Below are 16,510 nucleotides of genomic sequence, written 5' to 3'. Positions count from 1 at the left end.
AAATGACGAGTTAATGAGTGCAGCACACCAACATGGCACACGTATACATATGTAACAAATCTGCACGTTGTGCGCATGTACCCTAGAACTTAAAGTACAATAATGAAAAAAAAGACAAAACATAACAACTGCCGTCTAGGATGTGGAGAAAAGAGAACTCTTGTGTGCTGTTAGTGGAAATGCAGATTTGGTATAGCTGCTATGGAAAACAGCATGGAGGTTTCTAAAGAAATGAAAAATAGCACTACTGTGTGGCCCAGCAATCCTTCCTCTGGGTACATACCCAAAGGAAATGAAATTATTACCCTGTAAAGACATCTGCACTCCCATGTTCATTGCAGCATTATCCACAAAAGCCAAGATACGGAAACAACCTAAGTGCATGTCACTGGTCGAATGGATAAAGAAACTGTGGTACATAAATACAAAGGACAATTATTCAGCCCTAAGAAATAAAAACATCTTGCTATTTGTCAAAACACAGACGAGCCTGGACTTATGCTAAGGGAAATAACCCAGACACAGAAAAAATAAATTGCATGATCTCACTTATATCTGGAATCTCTAAAAACAAAACGAAACAACAACAACTATACAGAGATAGAGAACAAAACAGTAGTTACCAGGGAGGGTTTGGTGGAGGAAATGGGGATATGTAGTTCAGAGGATACAAAGTAGATCTGCTTTGTATCATATCTATGAAGGATGAATGCATCTAGAGATCTAATGTAGACATGAGAATTATAGGTAATAAAATTATACTGTATTTGGAATAAGAGAGAGAGAATCTGGCCTCACACAAATGGGTGGTTGGGAAGGAAACACTCCACGGATACCCCAAAAAGGGTTTGAAGACCACCAGCATTCTTGGGCCACACTTGACCTAATCTGAGCATTCACCCCGTTTCAGAGGTCCTGGTGGGTTATGAGATGGGCCCTCGAAACAATCAGACATTGACTGGGGAATGTTGGGGGAAGAAGGCAGGAGACTTTTTCTCCTCTACTTATTTCTGAGATAATATGAGGTTTTGGGGCTGTTGCAACCATCTTGCCAATATGTAAAGGACATATGCCTGAAAAGTGAACCAAGATAGAGCATAGAGGAGTATGGAGAAACAGTGTATAACTGGTTTCTCTTTTCATCATCTGAGTTCTGATAAGCTGCTCATTAAGCCATAACTGTCCCTTATTGCTTACAACAGTTTAACTATACTTTCAGATTATTAGGTCACGAGGAAGACCAAGTACTTGGAGGGAAGGTATTTCAGGGTACTAAAATGCAGGAAAGAAATTATAAAGAATTTAAGATAGAAATCCATGCTTTGTTACTTGTTCATGTTAATATGACAATCATTTTTATATAGGTATCCTTGAGAAAATTACTTTTGAGCAAAGACTTACAGGGGATGAAGAACTTAGCCTGGCACATGCAGGTGGGGTGGGACTAAAGTAGCCCTGAGGCAGGCATATGCCAGGTGTCCTGAAGGAACAGTAAAAGGTCAGGAAACTAGAGGGAAGAGACTGACAGGCAAAAGAGTAGAAGATGTATCCCAAAAAGTGTGCAGGAGGACACATTACGTTAGGGCACAGGAGATTGTAGGGATCCCAGCTTTTACTCCGTGAAGTGTGGAAGCTCTCCGGGGTTCTGAGCAGAGCAGCAGGACCTGATTTATGGTGTAAAAGGATCACTCTGGCCACTGTGGTTGGTGAAGGTGGAAGCAGGGCACAGGGACAGGTTCTTGCAGTTCTGCCAGTGGGAGGTGTTGGTGTCTCAGACTTGGCAGTTGTAGGAGAAGCAGGAATCAATAATCAGATCCAGGCATGTTTTGAAGGCAGAAACAACAGTCTTTTCCCATAGATTAGCTGGAGTATGTTACAGAATGAAAGCGTAAAGGATTACGTCAAACCACTTTGGTTTTCACTGAAAACGATAGAGTTATCTTCAACTGAGACAGAAATTCCGAGAAAGGAACTGGTAGATGAGGGGATCTGGGGAGATGATCAATCAGTGTTTCCACTTGGGATGTAAAAAGCCTGCAACATACATGATACATCCATGTGGTGTTATCAAATAACAAATTGGATGCAAGAGTCTACAGTTCAACCAAGAGAGCTGGGCTGAAGATTAGTTTGGGAGTTGATGACATTTCATCCATTGATCCCACTGATGAAAATCAAGAGATGTCATGTGGATCAAGAGGAAGCCCACCACTGATCCTTAGGAAGCTCCAACAACAAGATTCCAGGGGGAAGAGGAGGGACTCACATAGGAGACTGAGAATGAAAGCCCTGTAGGGTAGGGGACAGGCCAGGAGACAGCAGTGTCCTACACACTGAGAGGCAGCCTGACTATCTGCCTTGAGGGCACCACGACTGAGCTTATGATGCTTTTCGCCCCTGTTTCTGTCACAGGAAGCTCATTCCCAGATCATCCCAGGTGGAGGGAGTGATACTATGTTAAATGTTTCTGATAGATCAATAAAGTAAGAATGGAAAATTGACCCAGACAGAGGCTGGGGCTGTGGGGAATTGTCTCATTCCAAATGTCAGGGATCCCCATGACACAAACTGTTGGAGGACAGGAGTCTGGGCAGTGGATTGAGGAGATTTTCCTAGTTCTTGACCTAGAGAAGACAGTCTTGTCCAGGACGTGAGAAGAAAGAGGGTCCACACTGGAGTCATATTTTCCTCCCAGAGGAGGGAATGAAAAGGAGAAGAGTAGAGCACGTATGTCTCCCTTCCCCTGAGATACTGGTCCTCCTTTTCCATTACCCCGGCCCTCCATACTTCACACGGACTGTGTTTGTCTCCATCTCTCCTCACTCTTCTACAGACTCATCAGATCAACTCACTTGACAATTTCTCCGTCCCTCTCAAGTACCCATCTCCAGCACCTTCCTTCTCTCTAATCCCACTCTTCTGCCCTGCCCTTTCTCATGGAGACCTCTACAGATTACCCATTCTATTTTCTTCCTGGGGCTGCTAGAATGAAATACCACAGACTAAGTGGCTTATACAAAAGAAACTTATTTTCTCACAGTTCTAGAAACAAGAAATCCAAGGTGTATTAGACAGGGTTCTCTAGAGGGACAGAATATTAATATTCTGTTGCCTTCTCACTGTGTCCTCACATTGTCACTCCTCTGTGCATGTTCCTATCCTGGGTGTCTCTTGTGTGTGAGGACACCAATCAAACTCGATTGGGACCCAAACTAAAAGCTTCATTTTAACTTAATTACCTCTTTAAAAGCCCCATCTTCAAACACAGTCGCTTTAGGAGCTACTAAGGGTTATGGCGTCACACATGAATTTTGGGGGGATGCAATTCATTCCATAACACCTAGAGGCCCACCTTGCTTTTTATTTCCACTTAATCCATATAGAACCTTGAAGGGAAAGGCATGAGTGATCAATTCCAAATCTACCATTAATTTTTGTGGGAGCTTGGCAGATCACCTCATCTTTCATCTCTCAGTTGGAAAAAAAAGAAGCTTAGAATAAAGGAGTTTTCAGCCTCTTTGCAGCTCAGACTCTGTGTTCCGCAGAGTTCCTGATGTGAGTGTGGGTATATGCCTGTGCATGTGTGTGTCTGTGGGCTAGCGTGTGGCAAACTCTCTGCAGAAAATGTAATGTCATCCATATCTCTGTGCTGGTAGGTCCTGAAAGTCAAATATTCTTAAAATAGTGTGGATTTAGATAAAGTGAAATATTGTGTGATGAAATTAATGTTACATACAAGTTGCATAATTACTTTAAGACTTTCCAGCAAAAACTAACAGTTTTACTGCAGGGAATGACCAAGAACTATCCCTTAGAACTGTCATTCAGTTGTCCAATGGAAAAGATCAGCAAGCACAAATGACTACAATAATGTCATGCTTCTAGATCAGAGGACTGCCTAGTATACTAGGAGAACCTATGAGTCAGCAGACATTAATATACTGCATCTCATCCATATCCGTGTCTAATGAGGTTCCTTCTGTAACCTACCGTTGGTCTCAAGAGAACAAGAGGCATCAAACTCATTAAACCTAAAATGCACATTTATTTAGCAGGTGCTAAACAGCCAAAATATCCCAACACTATTCACTGTTTTCGTGTCTTATGGTTTAACAAGGAGGCTTAAAAATAAAGAAGAAACCACCAGCATTTTGGTTCACCCATTTCATACAAGGCAATTGGGATTCAAACTCACAAAGGTACGGTCCAGGAGGTAACATTCTTTTCATCGTTACTCAGATGGCATACATGTTCACCTGTGTTCAAGATGCTGGTGATCCACTAACAGGCTTATTATTTGCTGCATTCATAAAGGGTTTTACTGTTTCCCTGGTGGAACAGAGCAGGCAAGCTCCTTGTCTGAGGTGATGTGGTTGGTGAGTATCAGAGCTCTCATTCTAACCTCATGTGTCCTTTCATAAAGTCCATGTGCTTTATATAGACAACCAAGCCTGGCATTCTCTTAAAACCACAGAAAATCATTAGTTAGGACCATGGATAGCTAATTATGAATTAATTTTCCTCCCACAAGAAATTACTAATGTCAAGAAGTCTTTGGAAGCTGTATGGGATGGAGAATAATACTGCTTTTGTAGGCCATTCTTGCAGATTGCACTACCTCAGATATGTGTGACCTCTGCCCCAACAAAGGCCAATAGGGAATGATGAAAAACTGGCAAGAAAAATTCCCAGGATGTCTCTAAACAAGGTTTCCCATGCAACAGCCTTCCTCAGGGAGGCCCAGTCACTGACCCACCCCACCTTCCATGTCCATGCTAATAGCAGGGTGACCTGCTTAGAACAGTCTTCAGTGACTGCTTGAAATGCCTTACTGCAGTTCTCCTCAGTGACCGGTAAGAGGGATTAAGGGACTCCCCTGTGGCTGCATCCACAGCCATCAAACCTACCTTTACTGGGCCACACCAGTCTCCGCTTGGCCTTTCCAGATGGTCATGGCCCCAGGCTTGTGAATCATGTCTGAGTTCCTCTGTTGTTTTTCCAGGAAACTGGCATCCTAAGGCTAGTCCCTCTCTGACAAACTAACCCCTCCAGTCACCTCCCTCGATATGTCTTTCCATCCCTGCACTGACACCCTAGGCCCAGACCAGAGCTTCACCCTCAGTCCATTGCACCCTACCTGCTTATAAAGGTTGACTAACTGACTTGTATCATACACTTAGAGTTAGAACTGGCACCCTCAAAATGCTGTCCATAGTCTAAGCACTGTGCCAAGGAACTTTTGTTTACAGAAACACAAACGTACAGATGTACAAACTCTATTTCCTGTGAGCTCTCAGGTCTCAGTGGCCACCTTCAATATAACTGTTACATGCACTGGGAAAAAAAAAAAAAAATTGTGTGTTTTAAAAAATAAAATTTGCGGCCAGGTGCGGTGGCTTACACCTATAATCCCAGCACTTTGGGAGGCCGAGGTGGGCAGATCACGAGGTCAGGAGATCGAGACCATCCTGGCTAACACGGTGAAACCCCGTCTCTACTAAAAACACAAAAAATTAGCTGGCCATGGTGGCTGGCGCCTGTAGTCCCAGCTACTCAGGAGGCACAGGCAGGAGAATGACGTGAACCCGGGAGGCAGAGCTTGCAGTGAGCAGAGATCGGGCCACTGCACTCCAGCGTGGGCGACAGAGCGAGACTCTGTCTCAAAATAGATAAATAAGTAAACAAACAAATAAAAATAAAAATTGCAGTGGTCTAGTTCCAAACCGGTAATATCTCTGAGGTATGCCTGTACTATGCAGACATCAAAATAGAATGAGGTGTACCTTGCTACTGGCATAAAATACGTCTAAAATACATTGTTAGTGGGAAAGACGTAATGGTGTAGAACGTTGGTATAGAATGTTACTATTTGTGCGGGGGAAATAGGAGATAAACACTACCTATATACATGTCAATGAGCTTATGAATATAACATGTAGATATGCATAGACAGTAAAAGGATATCAAAAAACTGCAAATTGTTGCATCTGGAAAAGAAAAGTAGGATGTCTTCATCCTTTTCGCTACATTTGCTCTCCTAATGTTTGAATTTACCTCTGCCATTTGCATGTACAATGTATCTGTATATGTAAAAGAAAAATCAAACAGCCTACCTCACTGTAGCCCTTTCTGAGCCTGCTAAGGAATGGTCCCTGGTAACACAAAGTTTAAAGAACGAAGCTGTGAATTTCAATTTACAGTTGAAATTCACCACTGTAAACTATTCTAGCGATGCAGCATAGACTTGACCTCCAAACCCCAAGCCTGCAGCCCGCGGCAGAGTGGAGCAGCCGTCGGCAGCCCGCGGCAGAGTGGCAGAGTGGAGCAGCCGTCCTTCCTTCCCCGCCCTGCACTCCTTCTGCACATCCAGCCGCCTCCGCAATGGAGAGCTCGTGGCATATAGCAGGCGCTCATTATTTGAAGCCTGTTCATTCTCCTGCTTCCTTGGTGGTTAAGGAGGCTTTTGGAAGTTCTAGTCCGTCTCAGCTAAGAACCAGGAGACACAACTTTAGTGCCTCTCGGCCCGCTGGGTCTCGGCGGCACAGCGTCCCCTGCCGGCCACTGTGGCGACTGCTGGAATCAGCCTCAGCGCTTAAGCGGCCGCGCCGGAGGAGTTGCCCCAGCTCGGCGTCCTCCCTCCAGGCAGCTCTTTCCAGCGCGGTGAGGGCAAGTCTGGGGATTATCTCCATAAAAGAAGCGGGGTGGCTCGGTGGAATGACTTCAGATCCCCTTCCCAGGAGCCTGTGACACGCCATTGGAAGACGAGTGGACCTCATTCTATTTCAATGTCTGCATAGTACAAACATTCGCTGTGGGCAAATTGTACCCGTGAGCCCAGAGAGCATCATCCCGGGAAAGCTTTCCCGAAGAACATGCTTCCTTGCACTACCACACATGCGCACACCCGCACGCGCTCACTCCCCTAGCCTTCCTCCCTTCCCTCACTCCTGCCCTGGAAGAAGCGGCGAGCTGAGGAGAGAGGTGGAACCAGCAGTGAAAGGGGCCCGGCAGGAGCCCGCGCAAGCCCGGCCTGGGACATCGCAGCCGCTCCTGCCCTCTGCTGGCTGGAAGGCGCACTTACACATTGCGGTCATCGCGGATCGCCGAAGGCCGCTGGTGCAACTCTGCGGCCAAGAACGCTCAGCTGCCATCAGCAACTTGTCACAGGAGGAGTGGGGGTGTCTGCACACCTTAGTGAACCTACCAGTCTAGGACTCGTGAGTGGAGACTCGGCCACACCAGCAGCTGGTAAAGGCTGTCCTGGGGCCCAAATCCGTCAGTGACTCTGACATCTCAGGGACAGTGTATGGTGGTTATAGTGCTTTGCGAAGTTGCTGCCGGGAGTTATGTAGAAACGTCTTAGGGTGTTCAGATCCGTCTTAACTAAGGGGTTTTAGTGCTGTGAGTATTCCCACAAATGGGTCCCTATGGTACAATTATTTCGCAGCATTCATGGGGCCCACTGGGCTCTTGATTTGAGGAGCCTTATTCAGGAAACATTTCTTGAGTACCTATGTGCCAGGTACGGTTAGAGGTATGTGGGTGTCATCAGAGAACGCAGAATATACATACAAAAAAAAAACTCTGCTTTCACGGAGGTCACATTCCAGTGACCTAGACGCATAATGTATACTCACAGACAATAAACATATATGTAAATTAGACCGTTAAGGTGATAAGCTCTATGGAAAAAATAAAGCAGGAAGTAGAATGGGGGAAGCAATGGGTAGCTTTTTTTTTTTTTTCTTTGAGACAGAGTCTGGCTCTGTCACCCGGGCTGGAGTGCAGTGGCACGATCTCGGCCCACTGCAGCCTCCGCCTCACGGGTTCAAGCGATTGTTGTGCCTCAGCTTCCTGAGTAGCTAGGGTTACAGGTGCGTACCACCACACCCAGATAATGTGGGACGTGTTAAGTCTGAAGTGTCTATTAGACCTCCAAGTGAAGATGTCAAATAGTCCGTTGTACTAGTCCAAAGAGAGAGAGCTGGGCAGTAAGTATGTATTTGGGAGTTGTTAGAGAATCAACAGCATTTAAAACCTTGAGACTGGATAAGATCACCAAGGGATTGTGTGCAGATAGAGAAGAAGACCCATGACTGACTCCTGGGGACCTCCAACATCAAGTTACCAGAGACAAGAGGAAAAATGTGTGAAGCGCCTGAGAATAAAAGGCCTGGATGGTAAGGAAAGAGCCAGGAGACAGGGGTATCCCAGAGACCATCATGCAGCCTCGACATGACTGCCTGCGTTGAGGGACCAGGACTGATCTCATAACGCTTTTCATCCCTATTTCTGTCACAAGAAGCCCCATTCCCAGGTCATCCTCATCAAAAGGAGGGAATGATCCACTGTGCCTAATACTGATGAGTGTGGAAAATTAACCTGTTGGGCTGGGAGGTCTTACTTCCAATGCAAGGAGTGCCCCCATAACCCTCATAACTCCTCCTGATGGAGCTGAGGAGGCTGAGGAGTCCATTCAGATCTTCTTTTCTTTTTTTTTTTTTTCCCCGAGATGGAGTCTCGCTTTGTCACCCAGGCTGGAGTGCAATGGTGTAATCTTAGCTCACTGCAACCTCCACCTCCTTTGTTCAAGTGATTCTCCTGCCTCAGTCTCCCCAGTATCTGGGATTCCAGGTGTGTGCCACCACATCCAGCTAATTTTTGTATTTTTAGTAGAGATGGGGTTTCACCAGGTTGGCCAGGTTGGTCTCAAACTCCTGACCTTTGGTGATCCACCCCCCTCGGCCTCCCAAAGTGCTGGGATTACAGGAGTGAGCCACAGCGCCCAGCATTTTCTCTTTTCTACAAGGGAAACATGAAAATCCTTCATGATACACAAACATAAGCCCGATGGTGGGTCACCTTAGATTGTAAGCACAGATGAAAGCCTGTATCAGCTCTAGAAAACTATGGAGAGTATTACCTACTGGACAGTGTTGTTGTGAGGCTTAATCCCAATTACCTTACAGGAAATAGGTGTGCCAAAGAGGCAGCGGCTTCCTTATTTCCAACACTCCTTGCAAAACCATGAGGGATAAACATTTTGAATGATGCTGAGATATTTTAGGCCTTAAACACTCATCCAAGTTCCTCTTAGGTTTAATGACGTTTAGGTCTCTTGTTTTCCTATTAGATGAGGTAGGTGAAGCTGATAAGAGACAGCTAAGGATGGAAATGACTACATTAATGTTTGCTGACTGATATCCCCCAGTGTACTAACCTCAAACCTAAATAAAACCTCAGAGGTGTAAGATCATCTTATTGTCTCCTGTGCTGACATTTTCTCTTGCTCTGTTGAAGAAGGGAAAAGAAATAGGGATTTCTGTGTTGACTGCAATGTAATAGTTAAATGTTTTTCTTGATTGTCTTAAGGTAGCAACAACAATAATAACATACATACATACATGTATATATAGGACAATAATTTTATTTTAGTTAATTCGGTGATTTTTCTCTGGATTTAGGCATAGTATTTTAAGAAAAACAGATTTACATAGTAAAAAATTTCAGAAATGTAGATTGCATTTTCTGCAGATATTCCTCTACACACACACACACACATACACACACACACACGCGCACACTCCTCATCAGGGCTTCAAAGAACTACAAGAGTCTGAGCTAGAAGGAATTTGTGAGGTCCTTTATTCCAAGCTACATTTCATAGCTGAGGACCAGAATGGTAGTCCTCACAGAAAATTCGTGCTAGAACTGGGAATTAAACATATCATTCCTTAATATTGGGATTCACTTAGTGCTATGTGGCAGTTAAAAAAATGAGGTGGGTCTGTGTGTAAGTTGTGGAGCTCTCCAGGAGAATGTGCAGACTCAGGGTAGAGGGTGGAGGCACTAGCGCTGGCTGCGTCAGAGGAAGGAGGATGTGACAGAGTGAATTCCTCAGGCGAGTACTTGGAGGAGTGAGGAGAGATGGGGAGAATGTGAAGTCCTGAGGATTTGGGGTCTGGGATCAGGGGGGAGCTTCCTTTCATCTGAAGGATGTAGGTTCTCTCCTCTCCATCTTTTCACTCCCTCCTCTAGAACAAATAACACAGCTCATATGTGGACCCTCTTTCTAATCATATCCTGGACAAGATTATTTTCTTCTAAGGCCCAGCACTTAGAAAATCTTCCCAGGCTGGGCATGGTGGCTCATGTCTGTAATCCCAGCACTTTGGGAGGCCGAGGCAGGTGGATCACTTGAGGTCAGGAGTTGGAGATCAACCTGGCCAACATGGTGAAACCTCATCTCTACTAAAAGTACAAAAATTAGCCGGGCATGGTGGCACATACCTGTAATCCCAGACACTTGGGAGCTGAGGCAGGAGAATCACTTGAACCCAGGGGGCAGGGGTTGCAGTGAGCCAAGATCGCCCCATTGCACTCCAGCCTGGGAGACAGAGCGAGACTCCATCTCAAAAAAAAAAAAGAAAAGAAAAGAGAAAACAAGGGCTGAGTCTGAGGTCACGAGGTTAGTGAATAGCAGAGCTGTAAGTCAGACTCTGGTACTTTTTTTTTTGAAACAAGGTCATGCTCTGTCACCCAGGCTGGAGTGCAGTAGTGGGATCATAGCTCACTGCAGCCTCCACCTCCTGGGCTCAAACAATTATTCATTTAACCACAGATTTGATGTATTGATTATTCATCCACATTAAAATAAACATATAACAATGAACACTTTAAATGTGTATCTGTGTACCCTAACATCGGTCATCTCACTTTCCATCAGCTGTATACATTTCATTTTTTCACATACAGCTTTATCTTGAACTTTAACTTAAAAAATTCTACCTGGAAAATGCTTTCATAGTAAAAGACCCAAGGACAGTATAAAAAAATGAATTCCAAGGTCAAAGATTTGGTCATATTTATCCAATTCTGTTCAAAAGAGAGGCTGAACAGGCAGGCTCTATATATTCATCATTGTGAAAATGATAAAATTGTTTACTAGGAGAGTTCCTCATATTTTTCATGGAGTTAACAAAAAAGTAATTCTTGTTTTTTCTCTGATTCCTTGAATAAAGTAGTACATTAAAATGTGATTTTCAGCAGGGCATGGTGGCTCATGCCTGTAATCCTAGCACCTTGGGAGGCTGAGGGGGGAGGATCACCTGAGGTCAGGAGTTTGAGACCAGCCTGGCCAACATAATAAAACCCCGTCTCTACTAAAAATACAAAAACTAGCCAGGCGTGGTGGGGGGTGCCTGTAGTCCCAGCTACCTGGAAGGCTGAGGTTGCAGTGAGCCGAGATCATGCCACTGCACTCCAGCTTGGGTGACAGAGCAAGACTCTGTCAAAAAACAAACAAACAAACAGAAAAACCAGGAGGTGATTCTCTGGGAGTCTCTCTGAGCCCACTCTGGCTCAGGAGGCTGCCCAGTTCAAAAACAAACAAAAAAAGGTGATTTTCTCTGTCTCAGGTTTAGCAAGTGTTCCCAACAAATAGGGGCCAATGGCCAGGTGCAGTGGCTCACGCCTCTAATCCCAGCACTTTGGGAGGCCGAGGCAGATGGATTACGAGGTCAAGAGATCAAGACCATCTTGGCCAACAGGGTGAAACCCCGTCTCTACTAAAAATACAAAATTTAACTGGGCGTGGCGGTGCGCGCCTGTAGTCTCAGCTACTCGGGGAGGCTGAGGCAGGAGAACCGCTTGATCCTGCAGTAAGCCGAGATGGTACCACTGCACTTCAGCCTGGCAACAGAGCAAGACTCCATCTCAAAATAAATAAATAAATAAATAAATAAATAAATAAAGGCCAAGGACTAACCTACCTCAAGTCAACCAAAGCAGGACTTGGTAAAAAGGAAGGAGATGAAACCTGTTTTGTGACCTTTGCTTGCTAGCCACCCCCAGTCTATAAAAGAGCTGGCAAAGACAGAGGTATGATTTTCCTCAATTTACATGATAGTTACATTCCCAGCAAACTGTCTGCATTTTAAAACCATGCAAAATAAAAGGAGTTACGGTAGAAGCTCAGATAATTCTAAGCTGTTTTCTTACCTACATAAGCAGCCAAGAAAACAGTGATAAATTGTGTAGGCCATGCACGAATTAGTTTACTTTGCTATACTCTGAGCACACTTGTTCCCTATCCATTAAATACTAGCACTGATCTCCTCCCTACTTATTATAGTTACCAAAAATATCTCTAGAAATTTCAAAACCATAAAATCACTTAAAAAAAAAAACTGGTCTAGAAGAAAGATGAAAATCTGTGTAAAATTACATTTCCATCACTGTGTCATTATATGATCAAATAGGAATAGCTCAACTTGTATGTTAGCAATATCCTCACATCCTAGCGCTATATATTTGATATCCTAAGTCTTCCTCTTTTTTTTTTTTTTTTTTTTTTTAAGAGATCAGGTTTGGCTATGTTGCCCAGGCTGATCTCAAACTCCTGGACCCAAGCCACCCCTAACCCTGCCCCATCTTGGCCTCCCAAAGTGCTGTGATTACTTGAGCCACTGTGCCTGGCCAGTCTTCGTTTACTTTTAAGGGATTCTAACAATGTTCAACGATTTATTTATACAACATACATATTCCAAGTTTAACAATATACCTGGCTTTCCTCTAGGCACTGGGGATACAAATCTGAATAGGGACAATTTGTGCCCTCGAGCCCTCTAATTAGAGGCAAATATGATACACAGAGATAAGTGAGCATTCATAGATTTTTTTGAAACCTAAATGGCATAACACACACAAAATGTTCCTGTAACACAGTGAAGTGAATTCCTTCCCATTGCCTTTTGAATTACGTAAAACTGGCAAGAGACATCCCCAGGACATCTCTAACAAGGCCTGCTATGCAACAGCCTTCCTCAATGAGGCCCAGCCACTGACCCATCCCACCTGCCCTGTGCTCAGGGCAGGGGTGACCTGCTCAGTAAGTGATAACCTCAAATACCTTGCTGCCGTATTTCCTCAGAAGCATCTAAGATGAGGAGGAAAAGACGGCTTTGTGGCCCAGATAGAATCAGACTATCTGTGTTCTTTGGTAGAAGGTGGTGTTGAAGACATTAATGCCTTATATCCAAAAGAGAGTCCATGTCAGCATTGCTTGAGAGTTGAATTGACACTAGATTGAGGTACAGCCTCATTTGGCAGGAGAGGAGTCAGGTTATTTGCCTGTTAGTGGGCAACGGAAAGACAACTAACACTGATTGGATGGAGAAAGCGGGGAGAACCAGGACTCTCCTTTCCCCTCTGCCCATTATCCTGATCCTGCTGTCCCAAAGGAATGTCTGATAAGTCATCTTCACAGCAGCCAGACTCAGGGCAGTGAGAGTCCATGAGGGATTCTAAGCTCCTTGTCTTTGAAGGGAGTGCGGGTAATCAAAGGAGAGTAAAAGTCCTTTCTGGAACATGTTCTTTCTTGTCAATAACCAAATAGAGGACTCTTTCCCCCTTGATCACCCCTGGCCCAGCTGTTGCTACCCTGAAAAGACGTAGGCGCATCCAGAAAGAGGTCTTTTAATAAACACGGTTTAAATAAATCTCTGATGTAACAAGCAGCCTGATGCAGAAATCCCCAGTTCTGATTTGTGGTGCTTACTACAATATTATAAAAGGTCTGTGGCTTTGGAAAGGTGATGTGATCCCATTAAGATGTCATGAACTAAGGAATTCTTTCCCCCATCTCTTCAGACATCCAGTTCTACAATTTTGCCTTGTTTTTTGTCTGATGTCCCTCACATCCAACCTGGCCCCCCACAATGTACTTCTTTCCACTCAGATCACACCATTTAGCCACCGAACTCTATATCTAACTATTCACACGGAGATACAATCAAAAGTTAACTTTTGCATGCTTGATTTTACAATGTCAAGAGGAATTCTCAACCTAGTGATGGCTTGAGTACCTGAAATATTTTTGAAAAAGTGGGAGGGAACTTACAAACTCTTCCCTTGTCTGCCATATCCCTTCACTCACTTAAATTGTTTATAAGACAATAAAACATATAAAAGCAACATTTTCACCAGGCCAATCACCTCTCTCCAGCCTCATAATGATTAGCTTACATTCCTGTATCCAGATTTCCCTATAATTAATAATGTTGCATTTTTACATTCACCTCTTGATTTTACTCAGCTCCGTCCTGGAACATTAAATTTGTCTTGGCTTAGCTATGCTAGCTTGCACTTGGCCCTTCCTGATGGTCAGGGTCCAGGCTTGTAAATTATGTCCAAGTTCCTCTGTTGCTGTTCCCGGGCCTGGATGGCATGCAAGGTCCTGATATCTGCATCAGCCTCAGCTCATGCTGCTCCACGTTGCCTGACTCTTTATCTTCAGATCCATCCCTTGCTGTTAACTTTTCTATTTAGTTCCTGAAACATCATCAAATAGGCCAAGATATGCTTTCATTTGGTGCCTTCAGGGAAGATATGCAAAAGGCCCATACAATAAGGAAGGTCTAGGATCACCTTGCTGAACCCAAGAGACTAGGGAGAGGTCAGTACACCACGTGTCTTTTTTTTTTTTTTTTTCTTTAAGACATGGGGTCTCATTATGTTGCCCAGCTTGAACTCAAACTCCTGAGCTCAATTGATCTTCCCACGTCAGCCTCTTGCTAGCTGGGACTAAAGGTGTGCACCACCATGCCTAGCTCCCAAATGTCTTTTGAGCTAAGGTTAGTTAGCTCCCTCCGTTCGTTGCAATTACATTAACGTGTACCATGTTTTATGAAAATCCTTCATATGGTACCCGCAAGTAGTATGTATTTGTCATTCCCATAGATAGCCACTGCATTAGGGAAAGCTGTGTGAAAGAAGGTATTGACAGTTGGTACCTGCAGGTTAAGGGCAGATATTACAAGGGTACTTCACAACTGAAGAAATTTCAAGTGGTAGACAGCAAGGTGGCTTTGAGCAACCCTGTGGCCAATGTCCTCAACAGCTGTTTTTACCATAATGCAGAAGATCTTTCCCTGGGACTATATCTTATCATGTCCCTTGATTACAAATAATGGTGTAATGACATTATCTAATAATTTAGTGGCTGCTGTGACACTGATTTGGTGCTTAAGCAAATGAAATAATAGAACAAGCCCACAATTAGCAGCTCTTTGATATTAAAGACAAACTCATGCTGAAAACCCAGGATACTCTCTTTAACATGTGTTTATAATGATTCCTAATTTAAACAAACAGGTCCTTAGCCCAAGATCTTTCCTATCATTTGGATTTAATTTTGAGGCAGTGGAGGACAGTTAAATATATGCAGAGGGACCTATAAAAGAAATGGCAAAGTGGCTCACACCTGTAATCCCAACAGTTTGGGAGGCCACGGTGGGAGGATCACTTGAGCCCAGAAGTTCAAGATGAGCCTGGGCAACACAGCAAGACCCTGTCTCTACAAAAATAAAAAATTTTAATTAGCCATGCATGGTGGCATGCACCTATAGTCCCAGCTACCCATGAGGCTGAGAGGAGAGGATTGCTTGAGCCCGGGAGATCAAAGCTACAGTGAACCATAATCATGCCACTGCACTCCAGCCTGGGTGACACAGCAAGACCTTGTCTCAAAAAAAAATAAAAATAAAATTAAAAAAAAAGAAAGGAACAATTAAAAAATCTGTTTGGAGGTGTGCTTTGAACACAATTTAAAGAAGAATGGTCAAGGATTGGAGACAGTATTATCTGAGTCATTTCTCAGGATGCTCTGATAACAATCTGATGTGTCTGGCCAGGTGCAGTGACTCACGCCTGTAATACCAGCACTTTGGGAAGCTAAGGTCAGGAGATCGAGACCATCCTGGATAACACGGTGAAACCCTATCTCTACTAAAAATACAAAAAAATTAGCCAGGCATGGTGGCGGGCACCTGTAGTCCCAGCTACTTGGGAGGCTGAGGCAGGAGAATGGCATGAACCCAGGAGGCAGAGCTTGCACTGAGCCGAGATCGCGCCACTGCACTCCAGCCTGGGTGACAGAGCAAGACTCTGTCTAATCATGCGTCATAAACAGAAATGTCTCCAGGAGCCAGGTAGGTGTTGCCACTGACTGAATGGACAGGAGGGAGGAGTGGAGTCAGTGGAGACCCCTGAGCTTTGGTCTTAAAAGCAGAGGTAGCTACTACTTAAGAAGACATGACTGGCAGGTGTCATTGCTCACACCTGTAATCCCAGTACTTTGGAAGGCCAAGGCGGGCAGATTGCTTGAGCCCAGGAGTTTGAGACCAGCCTGTACAACATGGCGAAACCCCACATCTACAAAAAAATTACAAGAAGTAGTTGGGTGCCAATGCACTACATGCCTGTAGTCCCAGCTACTAGGGAGGCTGAGGTGGGAAGATCACTTGAGCCTGGGAGGTGGAGGTTGCAGTAAGCTGACATTGCACCACTGCACTCCAGCCTAGGCAGCAGAGTAGAACTCTGTCTCAAAAAAAAAGACACGACTTAAGAAGAAGTAACTGCTATTCAGCTTTAGTTGATCATCACATTGAGCTAATGGTGACCTAATATGGCCACATTTGTAGCTATTTTAAGGCAAGTCAGGAATCCAAAT

At 44.4% G+C, this 16,510-nt stretch overlaps 1 protein-coding gene across 1 annotated transcript in view; it reads right to left on the bottom strand.

The window, feature by feature from the left end:
• Window positions 1–6,220: 6,220 nt before the first annotated feature.
• Window positions 6,221–16,510, bottom strand: part of LOC105503868 (coiled-coil domain-containing protein 107-like) — a 20,138-nt gene continuing 9,848 nt past the window's right edge. The window contains 3 exon segments of the mRNA XM_011930970.1: window positions 6,221–6,443; window positions 7,082–7,124; window positions 14,708–14,792. Of these exon segments, the coding sequence (XP_011786360.1) occupies window positions 6,221–6,443; window positions 7,082–7,124; window positions 14,708–14,792 (351 nt within the window).

Source organism: Colobus angolensis, unplaced genomic scaffold, assembly GCF_000951035.1.
Source record: "Colobus angolensis palliatus isolate OR3802 unplaced genomic scaffold, Cang.pa_1.0 Scaffold88, whole genome shotgun sequence".
Lineage (NCBI taxonomy): Eukaryota > Metazoa > Chordata > Mammalia > Primates > Cercopithecidae > Colobus > Colobus angolensis.
The sequence above is the reverse complement of the archived record's forward strand: the minus strand, read 5'-3'. Positions and strand labels throughout refer to the sequence as shown.